We start from the raw sequence: 16,467 nt of genomic DNA on the forward strand, positions 1-16,467 counted from the left end.
CTGCTGCTGATTTACAAAATGTGCTTTTTCTTTGTAAAGGTTCCTGCGCTGTTTGGAATAGACACCAGAATGCTGACCAAGATAATCCGAGATAAGGTAATGTAAACAACAAAGGTGTGAACTGCACCAAACTTTCACAAATGGATCGGTTGGTCACCCAGTGTCACTTTGCTTGTGATTACTCCTCAGGGCACAGCTTTGGGGAAGATTGAGTTTGATGGCCAACCTGTTGAGATCTTTGACCCCAACCAGAAAAACCTCATGGAAGAGGTCTCAACCAAGGTAACAGCTGATAACTACTATATTTAACATCACAAAACAGCTGTTCTTCCCAAATGGTGTTGATAAGTGCTAACCCCTCTTTTCTGTGTCACTCTGATTCCCTAGGAAATCAAAGTCTTTGGAAAAGGAAACCCAATAAAAGTGGTGGCTGTTGATTGCGGTATTAAACATAACATTATTCGCCTGCTGGTTAAGGTGAGAAAAAAATAGTTACATTACATTAGTTTACACACATAGAAATGGTGATTTAATGATGGAGCCTAAAATGACATCTGCCCAATTATAGAACACTTGTTGACATGTTGTCTGCAACCAGACCTAGAAAATATGTGACGGTAATGGAAGGTCTAAGAAACATCTTTCAGTATTTGTTTGTGTCATCTTGCTGTAAGAAACAATGGGCTTCTCTTAATTTGTATGCTCCATTTAATGGTTTGTTATTTATGGTGTTGATATTAGCTTGTAATTGCTTGAAATATTAAGTCGGGAGAAGCAGCCTGCAGACTTCTACTGCAGTATTCTGTTTTGTCTGTTTGTATTATTAAAAATCCTTCCCTTATTTGCCTTTTTATGAGTCTGTTGATGAGTGTCTGGCCGGCTGGACGTTCTCATAATAATACGTTATGTTAATATTGCTTTTCGGTGGAGGTTGAAGATAGTTTGTTGGACAAAATGAGGCAGTTTGCTTGCTCTAATTGTTTAATAATTATAGATACCAATATTATCATTGTTGGGAGAACTTTGGAATCTTGAGACGTTGGTAAACATTTGTTATATTTAATGAACGGATGGTGGTTTTAGCTAAACCGAGCATGGGTCACTTCAGAGCATTCATCATGACACTGGTATTATTTGGTATCATTCATTACAACACATGTAACAGCTATGTTTACAACGAGAGGGATGGATTCTGAACTGATGTCTAATTTCTATAAAACTATCAAGTTATATTTAGGTTACTTCACATTAACCTGACCATCAAATAATATCATAAGATTACATAGTGTCTCTCCATGTTCTATATGTGCAGAGGGGTGCGGAGGTCCACCTCGTACCGTGGGATCAGGACTTGCAGAGTCTAGACTACGACGGCCTATTCATCTCCAATGGACCAGGAGATCCGTCTCTGGCCAAGACGCTCATCGACAATGTCCGCAAGGTAGAAAATAATGCAGTTTTAAATATTTAAGATTGTGCATTTCTTTCATGACGGATTACATTCATATCATGATCTACAGTGTACCTTCATGGATATCACTTGTATGCGTTTTGTCCTGTGAAGGTGCTGGAGAATGATCGTCCCCAGCCAGTGTTTGGGATCTGTATGGGCAACCAGATCACTGCTCTGGCTGCAGGAGCTCAGTCCTATAAGCTACCTATGGGCAACAGGTGAACTCTTTTGTAGCTAAGCATAATCAAAGGCACAATATGCAGGCCCTTAAAGAATCCTCATGAAGATTTAAATGTGCCCCGTGGACTCTTCTTGTAAACAAACAAAAACGTATGTTTGGATTCATTGTTGCTCACCAAAACACATTGTGTGTATCCTTGAGGTCTAACGAATGTAGGAATGAATTTCCTTCCTGATAAAACACCTGCAAAGCTCAATTTTTCTAAATCCAGCTTTGTTTACAACATGTTTACTAGCTTGCAGTCTTCATCCCGGCCCGTTGTTGATGAATTGCAGCATATTTTTGTGTCAACGCCACCGGTTGATCAGCGGAATAGTTTGACACCATTCATAGGACTGCGTATCCTGTCACCTGCGTGCATCCACACGTGCGTGCGTGCACAGGATTGATCATAAATAATGCTGTGTCTCTCTGCATGTTTGCGGTTCCCCAGAGGCCAGAACCAGCCGGTGCTGAATGTGATGACGGGCCAGGCCTTCATTACGGCGCAGAACCACGGCTACGGCATCGACAGCGCGTCCCTGCCCCCGGGGTGGAGCCCTCTTTTCATCAACGCCAATGATGGCACCAATGAGGTTGATTTCACTCTGTGTCAGAGTCTGTTTCTAAGACAACATGGCATTTTTGATATTTGTGTTCTGTGAGTTTTGGGATTAAAAAAAAAAAAAGCACCTTTGTCTCCTACAGACCAAATGTAGTCAAGCAAAGTAAGATATGCCTATGGTAGACTACAAAGTCCTCACACGTTAGTTTACAAAATAACAACATCTTTCAAAAATAGACTCGGCTGTTTCTGAAATGCAAACTGTTTACTTGATTTTATTTTTCTAATATCAAGTCTGCATGTTTTCCAGGGCATCATGCACAACACTAAGCCTGTTTTCACGGCCCAGTTCCACCCAGAGGCTAAAGGCGGTCCCACCGACACAGAGGTAATTAAAGGCTTTTGTAGTGCTGCATAAAATACCAGAATGCTGTACTAGAATGAAGTAAAGGTATTTGTACAGGATGCTAGTCAAGTCAACATGGAAGTCTTCCATTGAAACAGGACTTGTGTAAAAGACCAAAGCAGAAGTGAGGTGGCTTAGTGAACCTCATTTGCTTATATGTAAACCAGACATAATGGTTCAAAAAATATACCAGAATATTTAAGCAGTAACGACATCACTTGCAATGGAAGCTGTAATGATCTGTGGTGCTTGATGTTTGACTGCACCAGAGCCGCAGGTGCCCGTCCCTTTCCCGACAATAAAGTGTTGACAGGCACAGACTGTAGTTCAAGTCACTGGTCAAGGTATGTTGTAACCTCTGTCATATTAAGGCAGAATAATAAGACCTGTCCTCTCTACCATAACATGCAGCTGACAGCTCTGCTGGGGAATTCTTGCGATCCTCCTAGGTTTTTCTTTTGGGGGTGGGGGGAATCACAAAAAACATCTTGCTCTGTGCCCAGGAGAAATATTGTAAACCCTTGACTGTCGGGGAAGAGCATAATAATATTCACTTCTTTTACTTTTACTAAAAAATAAATAAATATATATATGTATTGTTTGTGTGTATATATGCTGTATAAAATGTTTTCAATACCAGTGTGAGGGTAACACATCCTGAAACCCAGGCTCCTACTAATGCTATTAGTATACCATTCAAATGATGGTTTATGTTGCTATTTTTCTTTGTGTCTACAGTTCCTCTTTGATGTCTTCATGTCTCTGATCCAGAAAGGAAAAGACGGCAATATAGTTTCAGCCATGCCTAAGGCACCACACATCCCTCCGAGAGCTCAGGTACAGTATGTCACACATGTTCAGCAGGTTTACCTTCATGAGCAGCACGTTCTTTCAGGTGTGTGGGTGTAAAAGGTTATTAAAGAATTCATCAGGAAGGTCACCAGGATGTAGTATTTTTAGAGCATTTGTAGTTGCACACCATAATGATTTATAGTGAAAAATAATATGAAATTGACATCTGGGTCAATGCCGTCTATTTGTGTAACTGCAGGTGTCAAAGGTGCTCATCCTGGGTTCTGGTGGTCTGTCTATTGGTCAGGCTGGAGAGTTTGACTACTCTGGATCTCAGGCCATCAAGGCCATGAAGGTAAGATAATACAAGTGTTCCAAAAAAGTAATGCACTATGTCCTCCTCTTTTGAGTAAATTTAGAAATGACAGTACCCAGCTGTTTTAGGAAATAACCGATTTTTTTAAAAATCAAGCAATTTAATTTGTATGCATGTGAAAACAAAGAGGCTTTGTGCTGTGTGATCTGGCAGGAGCGGGTTTGGTTATAAGCAAGTACAGAAATTAAATTACTGAAAAATACAATTATTAATATCAATATGATTTTGAACATAGATTAATAATAACGGGACGTCCTGGGTTCAAGGACCAATAATCAAACTGTGGCTTAAGTCTCAAAAATGGTATTCACATTTTAGAGAGAGCAGTGAAGGTTTGAATCCGAGCACTGACTATAACGACCAGTTAATCATCACAACACGTATGCACAAAATAACCAGGACGGAAAGACACAGAGAGCAAGATGGCGGACGTACTCGCGTAAAGTGTCAGGAGGCAAGACTTCACAATGGGAATGTGACACGCAATGGAGGCCGCGCTTAACATAACACGTGTGTATGAATGAGTGTGACGGCGTATGGGTGTGCCTGTGGGTGAAGGTGTGCGCCGGTCTTTATAGCCTTGGTGATGTCATGGGCCGTTTAAAAAAAAAACCTTCAGAAGACATTTAATACATAAATATATTTGATTTATATAGTGTGCATACTGTATGGTACCCATTTTAGTCCCTGTGGAATTAATAGGCCATTTTCATGGAGGGCTTTTGACATGTGACAGTAGGAAAAGCACAGTGTAGACCGAATTTTTTCTTTCAAATGCATAATAATGAACCTTGTGGATATGTTGTAGGAAGAAAACCTGAAGACGGTGCTCATGAACCCAAACATAGCCTCCGTTCAGACCAATGAAGTGGGCACCAAGCAGGCCGACTCCGTCTACTTCTTGCCCGTCACTCCACAATTTGTAACTGAAGTCATCAAGATTGAGCGTCCAGATGGCATCCTGCTCTCCATGGGTGGACAGACTGCACTCAACTGCGGTGAGCTGTGTGTGCGCACGTGTTTGCCGCAGTCTAGTGGACTTCTGTTCAACTCTGTTTAGAACTTATCTTTGATAAAAGCATACACTAAATGGCAAAGGCAATGTTCAGTGAGACTTTTCCACTTTTCAACGAACTTGAGTTTCTGGAGTTTATATTTTGTTATATTTGGATTGGTGTCTTGTGCTGTGTTCAGGAGTTGAGTTGTTCCAGAGTGGTGTCCTGGAGAAGTACGGGGTGAAGGTCCTAGGAACCCCAGTGGAGTCCATCATGGCCACAGAGGACCGACAGCTTTTTTCTGACAAACTGATGGAGATCAATGAGAAGATTGCACCCAGTTTTGCTGTGGAGTCAGTAAGGATCCAATAACTACTAAGTACATTTTCTAAGACAGATGTTGTATACATTTTACGTATACAGTGCAGATGTATTCTGTATTTGTTTGTATGTTAAACTGTTTTTTTTAACTTTTGTGCATCCCTTTAAAATAAAAGTAGCTCTGATGTCCTTAGAGGACAAATGGGTCTGTGTCAAAAACTGCCATAAAATAATGACTTCCCCATTAAATGTTTTAACCAACTTCAGTCCTGGAACCCATAACTACCCAATATTCATTCATTTTCAGAATTTTAACCTTTTAAATTCCAGTTTGTTGACATAATGCCACTTTTGCTATGTAAAGAAAAACACAGAAATATTTCCTCTATACTAGATGCTATGGAGATGTATTATGTCACAGTCTGTTATGTCAATGATTGGCAACATCATAGATTTTTTTTATTTTTTCTGTAGTCTCAGATATAATAATAAAACTTCACTTGATACCTTGGAGGACAGAAATGTCCCCCTCCGAAAAAACTGTTATACAAATACTATATATTAATGTTATTTTCCACTTTCACAGAGCTAAATATTTTAAACATCACATTTGCAGTCTGGAATATGTCAACAAGTAGCAAGATTGTCGATTTTTATGCAGTCCATCAAATGCTTCAGTGCTTCATAATATAGCAGCAATGCCCGGATATAGCATGGATATGCCTCATAGGGCAAACACGATGAAATGGCTCAATCTGGTGTAAACTTGAAGCCAGAAAGTCTGTGGTTATGAAGTCTTTTGAGCGCCTTGTCCTGTCCACCTCAAAACCTTCACTGACCCCCCCCCCCCTCCTGGACCCCCTGTAGTTCGCCTACAGAGCCAACAGGTCTGTAGGCGACGCAGTCAACATGGCCCTCTACTATAGTACATGATGTTATGCTGTAATGACCATGGGATAACAATTCTGTTTTTAATGGGTCATAGAATGGGACATTTTTCTCCTTAAGGACCTGGGTGTCTGTATTCTGGCTACACTGTTTATTTTAGACTTATAATAGAAGCTAAGGCTGAACTTCAAAAAGAAAAGAAAAAGTTTACTCATTTAGCACATTTCAGCAACAAGCCAATTCAGAGTGCGTTGCATAAAACATCCAAAGCCAAAAGAAAAAACGCAAAAAGAAACAAGTTATAAGTGGACATTTAAATGAATTAAAAACAGTTATCTAAGAGCCAAGATACTACAAAATAAAAACAAGCTAAATAGAATAAGACGCATATAAAATACAAGAATAAAAGTTACCATGCAGTGTAAGAAATAATTTAATAAAAGGCAGCGGCAAACGGAAAAGTCTTCAGACTTTAAAAGATGACCAAAACGGCAAACGGGATAAAAAAAAATGTAATATTAAAAAGCCCAAAATGGCCGTCAGGATGCACAAGGGTGAAGTGATTATCAGTATAATATATGTGTGCATCTTTCAGGTATCCGATGCCTTGAAAGCGGCGGAGAAGATTGGCTACCCGGTGATGTTGCGGTCGGCGTACGCCCTCGGAGGACTAGGATCTGGTCTGTGTGCCGACAAAGAGAAGCTGGAGGAAACTGCCCACCAGGTCAGAATAAATGCTCTAATGTAGAGAAGGTGGAGGAATCTGGGCAAAAAATCTAATTCTTATTCTTTATTTCTTTTCTTTACACACGATTGATCATGATCAGCAATTGAAGAGTTTACTGAGAATGTTGATCATTTTTTCTTTTAGATTTATACCATTATTACCCATGTTTACAGCATTAACCTGCATGAAGATGAAAGCTTTGAAATTGTTTAGATATGTTTCTTTGGTGCTCTGCCAAGAAATGAATAGTTTGCTGTTGCTTGGCAACAGTCTTTTGTGCTCGTCCAGTATCCAGCACTATTACATACACTATAGTCTGAAAGATCATCATTATAATCTGTGATTGCAGGCTGCACAATGAACCGTCTGTACCAGACTGTTTGATTGATGCTTACTTGTTAGGCCATGCTGTACATCCTGCTGCTTTCCTTATCTTGCATTTAAAAGCATATATATATATATATAAAATTCACAAGGTCCACGAACAAAGTGAAAACCCAAGATGGACACTTGTTCCTTTAACCCTGTGTCCTCACCATGATCAAAAATAGTATTCCATTTATTTCTATCCATTGCATGTGCACTTGTGTAAACCGTTAGTACACGTCTTTGGAAAAGGTCACCACATTTAGTTTGTATTCATAGTCCCAACAAATTAACAAGATAAATGTGTTCTTACTCACTTATATGATTTTAGCGCTTTTGCACAACATTTTCTACATTGTAGGTACAAATATACGTAGGGAAGCTTCAATAAAGTACATTTTGAACATAAGAATACTTAAAAACAAACACAAGAACGTGTATTGTAGTTTATCTACAAAGTAGCTTTTCTGTTGACTGTGCTTTGGAAGTAAAGGACCCAGCTCAGCAGTGGCCCGTGCCTAATAACCATCCACCCCAGAGCCCCTCCTATGCCACACCACAATGACAACTCTCTATTTTGGAGATGGACTTCAACAGGCTGTTTTAAAAGTCAGCACCCCCGCGAAGCAGCTGCCGGCCTAGACTCTCCGTCTCTCCCTCCACCCTGAAGCACTGTGCTGATCAGCTGTCTCCGGTGTTCACAGACATTTTTAACACCTCACTTGGAGACACACCACCTACTAGCCTTCTTCAAGACCTCCATCATCCCCGTTACCAAAAAAACAAGGATCAAAGGACTTAATGACTACAGGCCTGTCACCCTGACCTCTGTGGTTATGAAGTCTTTTGAGCTCTTTGTCCTGTCCCACCTCAAAACCCTCACCGACCCACTCCTGGACCCCCTGCAGTTCCCCAACAGGCCTGTAGACGACACAGACAACATGGCCCTCCACTTCATCCTCCAGCATCTGGACTCCTCGGGAACCTACGCCAGGATCCTGTTCGTGGACGTCAGCTCTGCCTTCAACACATCATTGCTGCAGGACAAGCTCTCTCAGTGGAGATGATTGTGGATTTTATTCGCTCTGCTGAGATGGTGATTGGCTGCAATCTGCTGTCCCTCCAGGATCCTGAGGCGAGCAAGAAGGATTGTAGCCGACCCCTCTCACCCTGAACACAAACTGTTTGAGTCCCTTTCCTCTGGCAGGAGGCTGCGGTCCATCAGGACCAGGACCTGACACCACAAAAACAGTTTCTTTCCATCTGCGGTCGGGCTCATTAACAAAGCCCGGGACCCCCACTGAGTCAGACACTTACATCCCCAGGACAATTACTTTAATTAACTCCTCTATTTAAGTACACACATGACTCTTTAAGAACATACTTGTCTTAACGTACTCTTTATTTGTTTGTTTATCATCTTTTATTGTAAATTTTCACATTTTTAATTTGTGTCTTTTACTATTGTAAGTGTGTTAGAGTGTATGCTTATTGTTACGCACCAATCGGCAAGCTTGTATGTGTAGCATACTTGGCAATAAACCGTTTCTGATCTGATTGTGATTGTGTCCAACAGCTGTGTAATGATGATAATAATAATATTCTGTGCATATTGTACTGTAGGCTCTGGCTATGAGCAGACAGATCCTGGTGGAGAAGTCTTTGCGGGGCTGGAAGGAGGTGGAATATGAGGTGGTGAGAGACGTGGCTGATAACTGCGTCACCGTCTGCAACATGGAGAACTTCGACCCGCTGGGCATTCACACAGGTACTAAAGTTAAAAACGCAGTACTACATGCTGATGTAATTGTCCTCGGGCTGTTTTGTGGTGTTGTTGTTATTTGCCACATCGTGTTCTCACTTTTGTTCAGCTGCGTTTGATTCAGTTGTTTGCTTTTTGTATTCTATCGTCCTCGTTCTCAAACACGCATACATCCTCTTTCTGGGGAGGCTGCTTCAGGGTGAGCGTGTTTGCTTTGTGCTCTTCTCAGTGCGAGTCGGTTGGTCTTGTTCACCAAATGTACTTGTTTCCCTGTCAAGATGACATGGATGTTTTAGACAGCTTTTGTCCATGTGTTATTTCTTTGCCTTGTTTCTGTAGCACAAGAAAAGTAGAGAGAGTCGATACTTGAGTGGAACACTTAAGCCTGTGGATTCAATTCAGTCCTCACAGCCAACACCTAGGACTTGTACCGACTGAGACACTTGAAGTGTAACTAAGATTACAGATGGTTTGAGTGGTCTTTACAAATTCCAAAGGATAAACGTACAAGTGTGCTTTTCATCAAAAAATGCAATGATCTCTAGCCCCAGAGCTTCTCCTGTAAAACAATAGATGATAACTTTCCATACATTTTACAGGTTGTAATGACAGTTGTACAACTATATTGTAAGTCAGATATGTCTTGCAAATTACAAGAACTTTACAGTAACTATACATACAATTCAGATGACACATCTTATGGTAAATGAAATTATATACAGTATATTAAAGGTTCTCAAGAAAATGAAACTGCACAAACAAACATTTACAGCGAAAAGTGGAGTTGTATAGGGTAATGCTTTACATGGGATAATTGCTGTTTCAGTTTTATGTGATGTTTAAGCTCATTAATCAAACACCAAGTTGAGAGTTTATACTGTTTAAAACCTTTAAATCCTTCTTATTATCGTCCTCAGGTGACTCCATAGTAGTGGCACCTAGCCAGACATTGTCCAACGAGGAGTATCACATGCTCCGGGAGACTGCTATCAAAGTGGTTCGTCACCTTGGCGTTATAGGCGAATGCAACATCCAGTATGCCCTGCACCCGCTGTCCCTGGAGTACTGCATCATTGAGGTTAACGCCCGGCTCTCCAGAAGCTCCGCTCTGGCTTCCAAAGCCACTGGGTGAGAGAATACATTCATACAAACAGAAGGTGCACACACATGTCGGACAATATCAAAATATATATATATCTTGGCTCTTTAACATTACAACATCACAGTTTTGATGAAGATCATTACTCTGTGATCATGCTAATAATGCTTATTTGGTGTAGAAACTTCAAACACTAGTTGATTTGGTCTCCCTGTCCCTTTGTCCATGTCTCATAGGTATCCCTTGGCTTTTGTTGCAGCTAAGCTGGCTTTGGGTATCCCCCTACCGGAGATCAAGAACGCTGTATCGGAGAAGACCACAGCCTGCTTTGAACCCAGTCTAGACTACATCGTCACCAAGATCCCCCGCTGGGACCTGGACCGCTTTCAGGGCATGTCCCATGAAATAGGCAGCGCCATGAAGAGTGTCGGAGAGGTGGGGGGGGGGGGAGAGGATCCACAGATAAACACTCATTCGCTCATTGTCTCACTCATGGATCCACTTGTTTATTCACTATGCTCACACACACACACCCCCATTATTCAGTGATGTATTTCCCTCTTCTGGATTCAGGTGATGGCAGTTGGCCGAACCTTTGAGGAGAGTATGCAGAAGGCCCTGAGGATGTGTCATCCATCAGTGGATGGCTTTGTGCCCCGGCTGCCACTCAAGAAAGCCTGGTCTGACACCCAGGACCTGCAACAGGAGCTGGCTGTGCCCTCCATCACCCGCATCTTTTCCCTCGCCAAGGTACGCGAGTCTTTCACAACGTTAATAATGAATGACACCGACTACCGCTTTCTCATTAAAATCACATTTTGGACTTCAAAATGTTCATGAAAAAAACATGAAATGCAGAGCAAAATTTGTCCATGGCCCGTCTGCATGCCTAGATGTGAATGCCTAATTGTGTGGAAATTGTCTTTTTATTTAGTTAAATAGTTTCACAAGAACTATATTATCTGTAAAAACACATACTGCACTGTATAGATGGTGTTTAATTATCTAACTAAAATCGTGGGCTTTTCATGTGGGGGAGGATGTAATCTGAAAGATGTTTTTGCTGAAACTGGTTTTGTGCTTGCCTTATACAGTTTGCTAATAGAATCAGATGAAGGTGAAACAGCACTTTCATAAGCGCATCAAGACACGGGGTCAAGTTCCGTCATTCAAACACAGACATTGCATGAACTATTGCAAGGTCCTAAACACTTACAGGTCCAGCACTTCAAGATGCTTTTATCACCAGCTGAAAGAAGAGCAGAATGAGGTTGTCTCGGTGTCAAAGCCTCCAACTGTGTGAGCTTGGTGTCCTGACGGTGGAGATGTATTTGTCCCCTTTGGATATGGAGTGAGATCATTGAAGGTGGTGACATCATTATAGATCATTGATCCACATCTTATCTCTAAGCAATCAAACACTGGCTGTAATGCCTTAAGGTGGTCAGCACAGTTACAGTTACTCTTAGCTAAGCCCAACAGTTTGATTTTCAAACCTATATGTCTAAGATCCAGACCAGTAGGGAAACTATAACAAGTCTATAAGACACACCCACCCCCCTGAACAGTTATTCAGGCATAAGTAGAAGCTACTTGAGGAAAATAAATCATTAAAACATTAGCATCTTTCTTTAACATTTGTTCCATTATGTATTTAGAAAGAATATCTTGCACATTATATCAGTTTGCATCTGAATTTCTTCTGAAATCACATGGGACACTAAAACTCTCCCCTGAAAGTTGCAGTAATAATCATTTGCAACTTGATTAGAAGCTCCTTCTTTACAGGGCAAGGTAGGTTTCACTGCAAGTTTTACTGCCGAGTAAAATCCTCCCACACTAACCTGGAATGATTCCTCTGGTCAGCCATCTAACGTCCAAAGGATAAAACATATTTACATGCTGCAGAACCTCATTTTACACAGACTGGCTTTATATCAGATTTTTCATAAAAGGCTAATATTGGCAAAGTAAAATATTGTTCCTACAATATATTTTACATGAAATTTAATCACGAGCAATTTATTAAAGAATCTGTTGAAATTTTGTGAAACCTTTGCTCTCGGAATGTTCCCATAACGGCATTAATGATGAACTAGATGATGAATGATAAATGTAATGCTGAGTCTGTTTCATGTCTCCTCCTTTAAGGCCCTTCACAGTGGTATGAGTGTTGATCAGATCCACCAGCTGACAGCCATAGACAAGTGGTTCCTGCACAAACTCAACAGGATAACGCAGCTGGACAAGCACCTGGCAAACTACAACAGGTAACGTTTTGATACTTTTAGTTTTTCCGTTTGTGCTAGTCGATTCATGGGACGTTGAATTAAGAGTTCAGGACTTTAGGCAAATGAAATCGGGCACCGATTCTGCAAGTCTCAGACCTTCAGGTAGGGCGTTTCAGAGCAGAGTTGTGTTGACCACAAAAGCCCAGTCACTGAGCTGGTACTCGGGACTAGCCAGCAGAGCCCTGCCTGAGGATCTGAGGCTGCGACCCGGCTCATAGGGGAACAGAACCATGAAGTGCTTTAAAGGTGATCAGTAGCTCAACTCTTAGTTGAAGGAGTTACAATATTCTAAACAAGAAGAAATAAAACCATGGACCACCTTCTCGAGATCAGGCCGGGAGGGAAAAGACCTGTCTCATTGATAAAACAGTGTGTAGGATCCCCACTAAATGTTCACTAAGGTTCAAAGGAGTGAAATATTCAGATTTATAAATCCTTGCGTACGTCTGCCAGTGCGCAGTTTCCTTTTTAAATATCCCAAGTCAAACCTGTAAGTGTGCGCAGCTGGTTCAGCCTCACATCCCGCCCTCTACACGCCCACTTTCAACCATAAATGGTCGATGCAAAGCACCTTACGAACGCTGATGCATAGAAATGAGTCTGCTGAACGATGGTTCTTTTCGGCGAATCACGGTAACTACAAGGAAGAGGAAGAACACTCGTTCCCTCCTAACTCTTCCATTAACGCAGTACTAAGAGTTCCAGAGTGTCTGTCATGCAACATAACGCATCACGAGGGTCACCGCAGTATTTATTTCCACGACTTTACTCACAAACGGTTATAAATTAAACCCCTGATCTTTGAGATGCTCCTTAGTTGATAAAAACATGACTGAACAGCATTTGTAATTTGTTTTTCAAAAGAAAGGTCAAATATTACACCCAGGTGTCTGACTGAAGAGTACAAGGTTGTTCTGTTAATAGGGGTTGACTTTGGGGGGCCCGAAGATAATTATTTCCAATTTATTTTGATTTAGGTGGGAAGGCTTTGGGACATCCAGCACTTTATATCTGACGGGCAGCGATAAAAGATGATTCAAATTGCCTTCTTCGCCTTTTTTAATGGGACATAGATTTGTGTGTCATCTGTCATCTACAGAATGACAATGAGCCAAGGATTGAGCCTTGGGGAACCCCACAGGTCAGAGGGGCCACTGAAGAGTAGACATTATCCATGGCTACTGAGAAAGACCTGTTTTATAAATAAAAACCCATTTTACGTCAGTGTCACTGGAAATCCAGAAGGATCGAGTTATCCACGGTGTCAAAAACACTACTTTTACAGATTTGTGATAAGTAGACCTTTGTTCTTCCATAGTTTGGTATAAAACCATCAGGCAGTCCCTTTATCTATTTTCTTTCTGCTTGTTTGCATTTCTCTGGTGTAGTTATTAACCAAGGGATGCTGTGACTTGGTTTGACTTTCCAGATTTTTGAAGATTTTTAACGAGCCAAGTACTGCTTTAAAAGTATTGTGGAACTTTGTTAGTATTCTTATGTAGACATATTTGGTTTAAGGTTATTGCTATGTGTAGATGCAGTTGTAAAGGCCTCATAAAATCTGTCAGCGGAGTTTACATCGAGCACAAGAGAACAAAAATAAGTAGCCACTGTGGGAGTAGGAGATGGAAGGAAGGACTTAAAAATAATGGCTTTTGTGGACGTACACACATAAGATTTAATGATAATAATATACTGTGTGTGTGTGTGTGTGTCCCTATGTGAATGTATGCATAGGATTGTGTAGATAGTGCTGGGACAAGAACTCTAGTTGTCAAGAACTAGAGTAAAAGTTACACTTACTCTCTGACTCTCTCCTTTTACTTTGATGGTTGAAAATATCTAGTCAAGTGGAACTATCTGCTCCAAAATACAGTCCATCCATTCATAAGGTTGCAGTCTATTGCACCACAGGTAGACTCATGGATTATAATTTTATGAAATATATTCCTCTCTGTCACTGTGTCGTATACATTCACCACCTGCTTATCCGTCCCATTATTTCTGCCCTAGACTTGGTTAGTGTTGGCGTTTAGCTACAGACGATTTATTACATATCGTCTGACCACAACACATTAACCTCTTAAGCTCGGGCCCTATTTGTAGGCCTCTGCTCGAAAATAGCATACCCATACTAAAGTGACCATAGTTCTGTAACTATAAGGTCTATTTTAATAATTTTTGTTGCTATAATCAGATCACAACACTTGTGAGATTGTTCAGATGGGTAATATTGTGTATATGTTGCTGGTTAATATAGTAATAAAGACATTACACAGCTCAAATTGAAAATAATCTGGTTCGCCTGGAAAAAAAAGCACTTTTATTGATATAATGTTTTTGAAATAATGCAGATATCTCCCTAAAAACTCTCCCAAATCATAGCACAACCGATCAGTAGTTGCTGAATAAAGGTTAAAACCTGCAGGGAAATTCTATTCTCTTTTTTTGTTTTAAATTAATAAATTCAGTTTAATAATTTGAAAACTTTGGCTTTCAGAAAAGAAATCTGCATAAAAAGACAACTAACGCAGAACAACAATCCACTTAATGAATATTTTTGCAGCTGGTAAATTATGCCCATCCTCACTTATAAGCTGTCTCTAGAAATTGTGAAATATTCATAAATAAGAAAATGTTGGTCCTCAAAATGAGATGAACTACAGTCTCTTCACAGCTCTCTGTCTCTGGTGGTTTGCCTCGTCTCAACTGCCTCTCTCTCACTTTCTGCCCTCGGGCTCTTACCTGGACAGCCTCTGTGAATGTTCCTGACTCAGCCACAGGTTACCTGCTGCTTCCTTCTGACTCCGCTGTTTAATAATGAATGGCTGGATGTCTGGTGGGCGCCCAGCGCAACACGCTGACACATGGAGGGCTGTTGTAGTCTCCACTGCCTCTGAAGCAGGGGACGCTGGGATGGACACACAACAATAGGCTGCTGTAAGACTGATGGAGCGTAGAGCTGAGCACACACACAGCAGACTCATGGCACGTGTGTGTAAGAGTGCTGGATCTTCTATTGCTGTAGTTGGACTGAAGGATATTTATTGATAAAGATAAGAAACATCTTTTAAAGTGAGGGCATTTTATTCTTCTTTGTTTGTACAAGAGTCACACGTACTGTTAGAATGAACTAAATAAAGACCAGTTATTTGAAATAACATTTCCACACTTATGATCAATATCTTAATTTCAAACATGGGATGAATATTTATGTATATTTATAACATTACAAATGTGAAAAAAAATGTATTTTGTTAGCAAAAAGATCAGGTTTAAGACAAAGCATTTAGGAAAATTGACTGTGTAGTGTGACTAGTATTGTTATGGCCATACAATGTCTGTATGGGTTCTAGTCTCAAAGAGTACATTTTTGTGTTGGCGCTGCAACAATTATTGTCATTATTGACTAATCTGGCAATTATTCATTCCATTATCACATGTTAAGGGAATGAAATGATAAAGAAAATTGTAAAGAAGGCCAAGACGACTTCTTCAGAAGTCCTCTCATTGCTGGAACCTGGTTTTTACTTGAAAAATGACTGAAACCATATTTGGTTTATCAAATGAAATACTAGACCAATATTTAACTGTTGTATCTGCATTTGATGACAGAGATAATTAGGTACATAGCCCTGTGCTTGACATGAATTACAATTACTTTACTTACTCGGTGTATAAAGACAGCAAATATACAACACACAAAAGTGTCATTGTAGTACTTTGAAGGTACATACTTGATTAAGTGGCACAGTAAATGAAAAGTGTGAAAATAAAGAAATTGGTTCTTACCATTTTTTAATTGGTTTTAATTAGTGTGTTTTTGTAAAAACAAATCTGAGAATATTTGACAGCCACACAAAGAAACCACTCGTGGTCTAAGTGTGTTATTTGTGTGTGAGGGCAAATGTACGGACGTATATCATGGCATGCAAAGGATTTCCCTCTTGCTTTAAACTGCTCTCTTAGAGAGGAGAATTGCACACAAGACAGCCGAGCTCACTGATCAAATGTCTTTCCTCCCTGTGGTTCTCAGCTGCTCTCTGCTTTCACTGTTTGCTGGGTTTGCTATTTCTCAGCCTGGCCATGTGCAGTGGGAGTTAAAATACATTTGACATTTCCAATATTGTTATGCTACAAGGTCATAAATAATTTAGATGAGAGAGAGAGAGAGAGAGAGAGAGAGAGAGAGAGAGAGAGAGAGAG

At 40.5% G+C, this 16,467-nt stretch overlaps 1 protein-coding gene across 1 annotated transcript in view; it reads left to right on the top strand.

Moving 5' to 3' along the window:
- Positions 1-16,467, top strand: part of cps1 (carbamoyl-phosphate synthase 1, mitochondrial) — a 43,264-nt gene that overhangs the window by 2,909 nt on the left and 23,888 nt on the right. The window contains exons 5-22 of the mRNA XM_031858738.1: positions 40-96; positions 190-282; positions 388-477; positions 1,313-1,441; positions 1,565-1,671; positions 2,128-2,269; positions 2,549-2,626; positions 3,383-3,481; positions 3,696-3,791; positions 4,621-4,810; positions 5,007-5,164; positions 6,612-6,740; positions 8,733-8,877; positions 9,789-9,999; positions 10,207-10,405; positions 10,544-10,720; positions 12,122-12,240; positions 16,298-16,349. Coding sequence (XP_031714598.1) covers positions 40-96; positions 190-282; positions 388-477; positions 1,313-1,441; positions 1,565-1,671; positions 2,128-2,269; positions 2,549-2,626; positions 3,383-3,481; positions 3,696-3,791; positions 4,621-4,810; positions 5,007-5,164; positions 6,612-6,740; positions 8,733-8,877; positions 9,789-9,999; positions 10,207-10,405; positions 10,544-10,720; positions 12,122-12,240; positions 16,298-16,349 — 2,271 coding nt within the window. The remainder of the gene's footprint in view (positions 1-39; positions 97-189; positions 283-387; positions 478-1,312; positions 1,442-1,564; positions 1,672-2,127; positions 2,270-2,548; positions 2,627-3,382; positions 3,482-3,695; positions 3,792-4,620; positions 4,811-5,006; positions 5,165-6,611; positions 6,741-8,732; positions 8,878-9,788; positions 10,000-10,206; positions 10,406-10,543; positions 10,721-12,121; positions 12,241-16,297; positions 16,350-16,467) is intronic.

The sequence above is a fragment of the Anarrhichthys ocellatus genome, unplaced genomic scaffold (assembly GCF_004355925.1).
Source record: "Anarrhichthys ocellatus isolate YVR2014 unplaced genomic scaffold, GSC_Weel_1.0 scaffold20, whole genome shotgun sequence".
Classification (NCBI taxonomy): Eukaryota; Metazoa; Chordata; class Actinopteri; order Perciformes; family Anarhichadidae; genus Anarrhichthys; species Anarrhichthys ocellatus.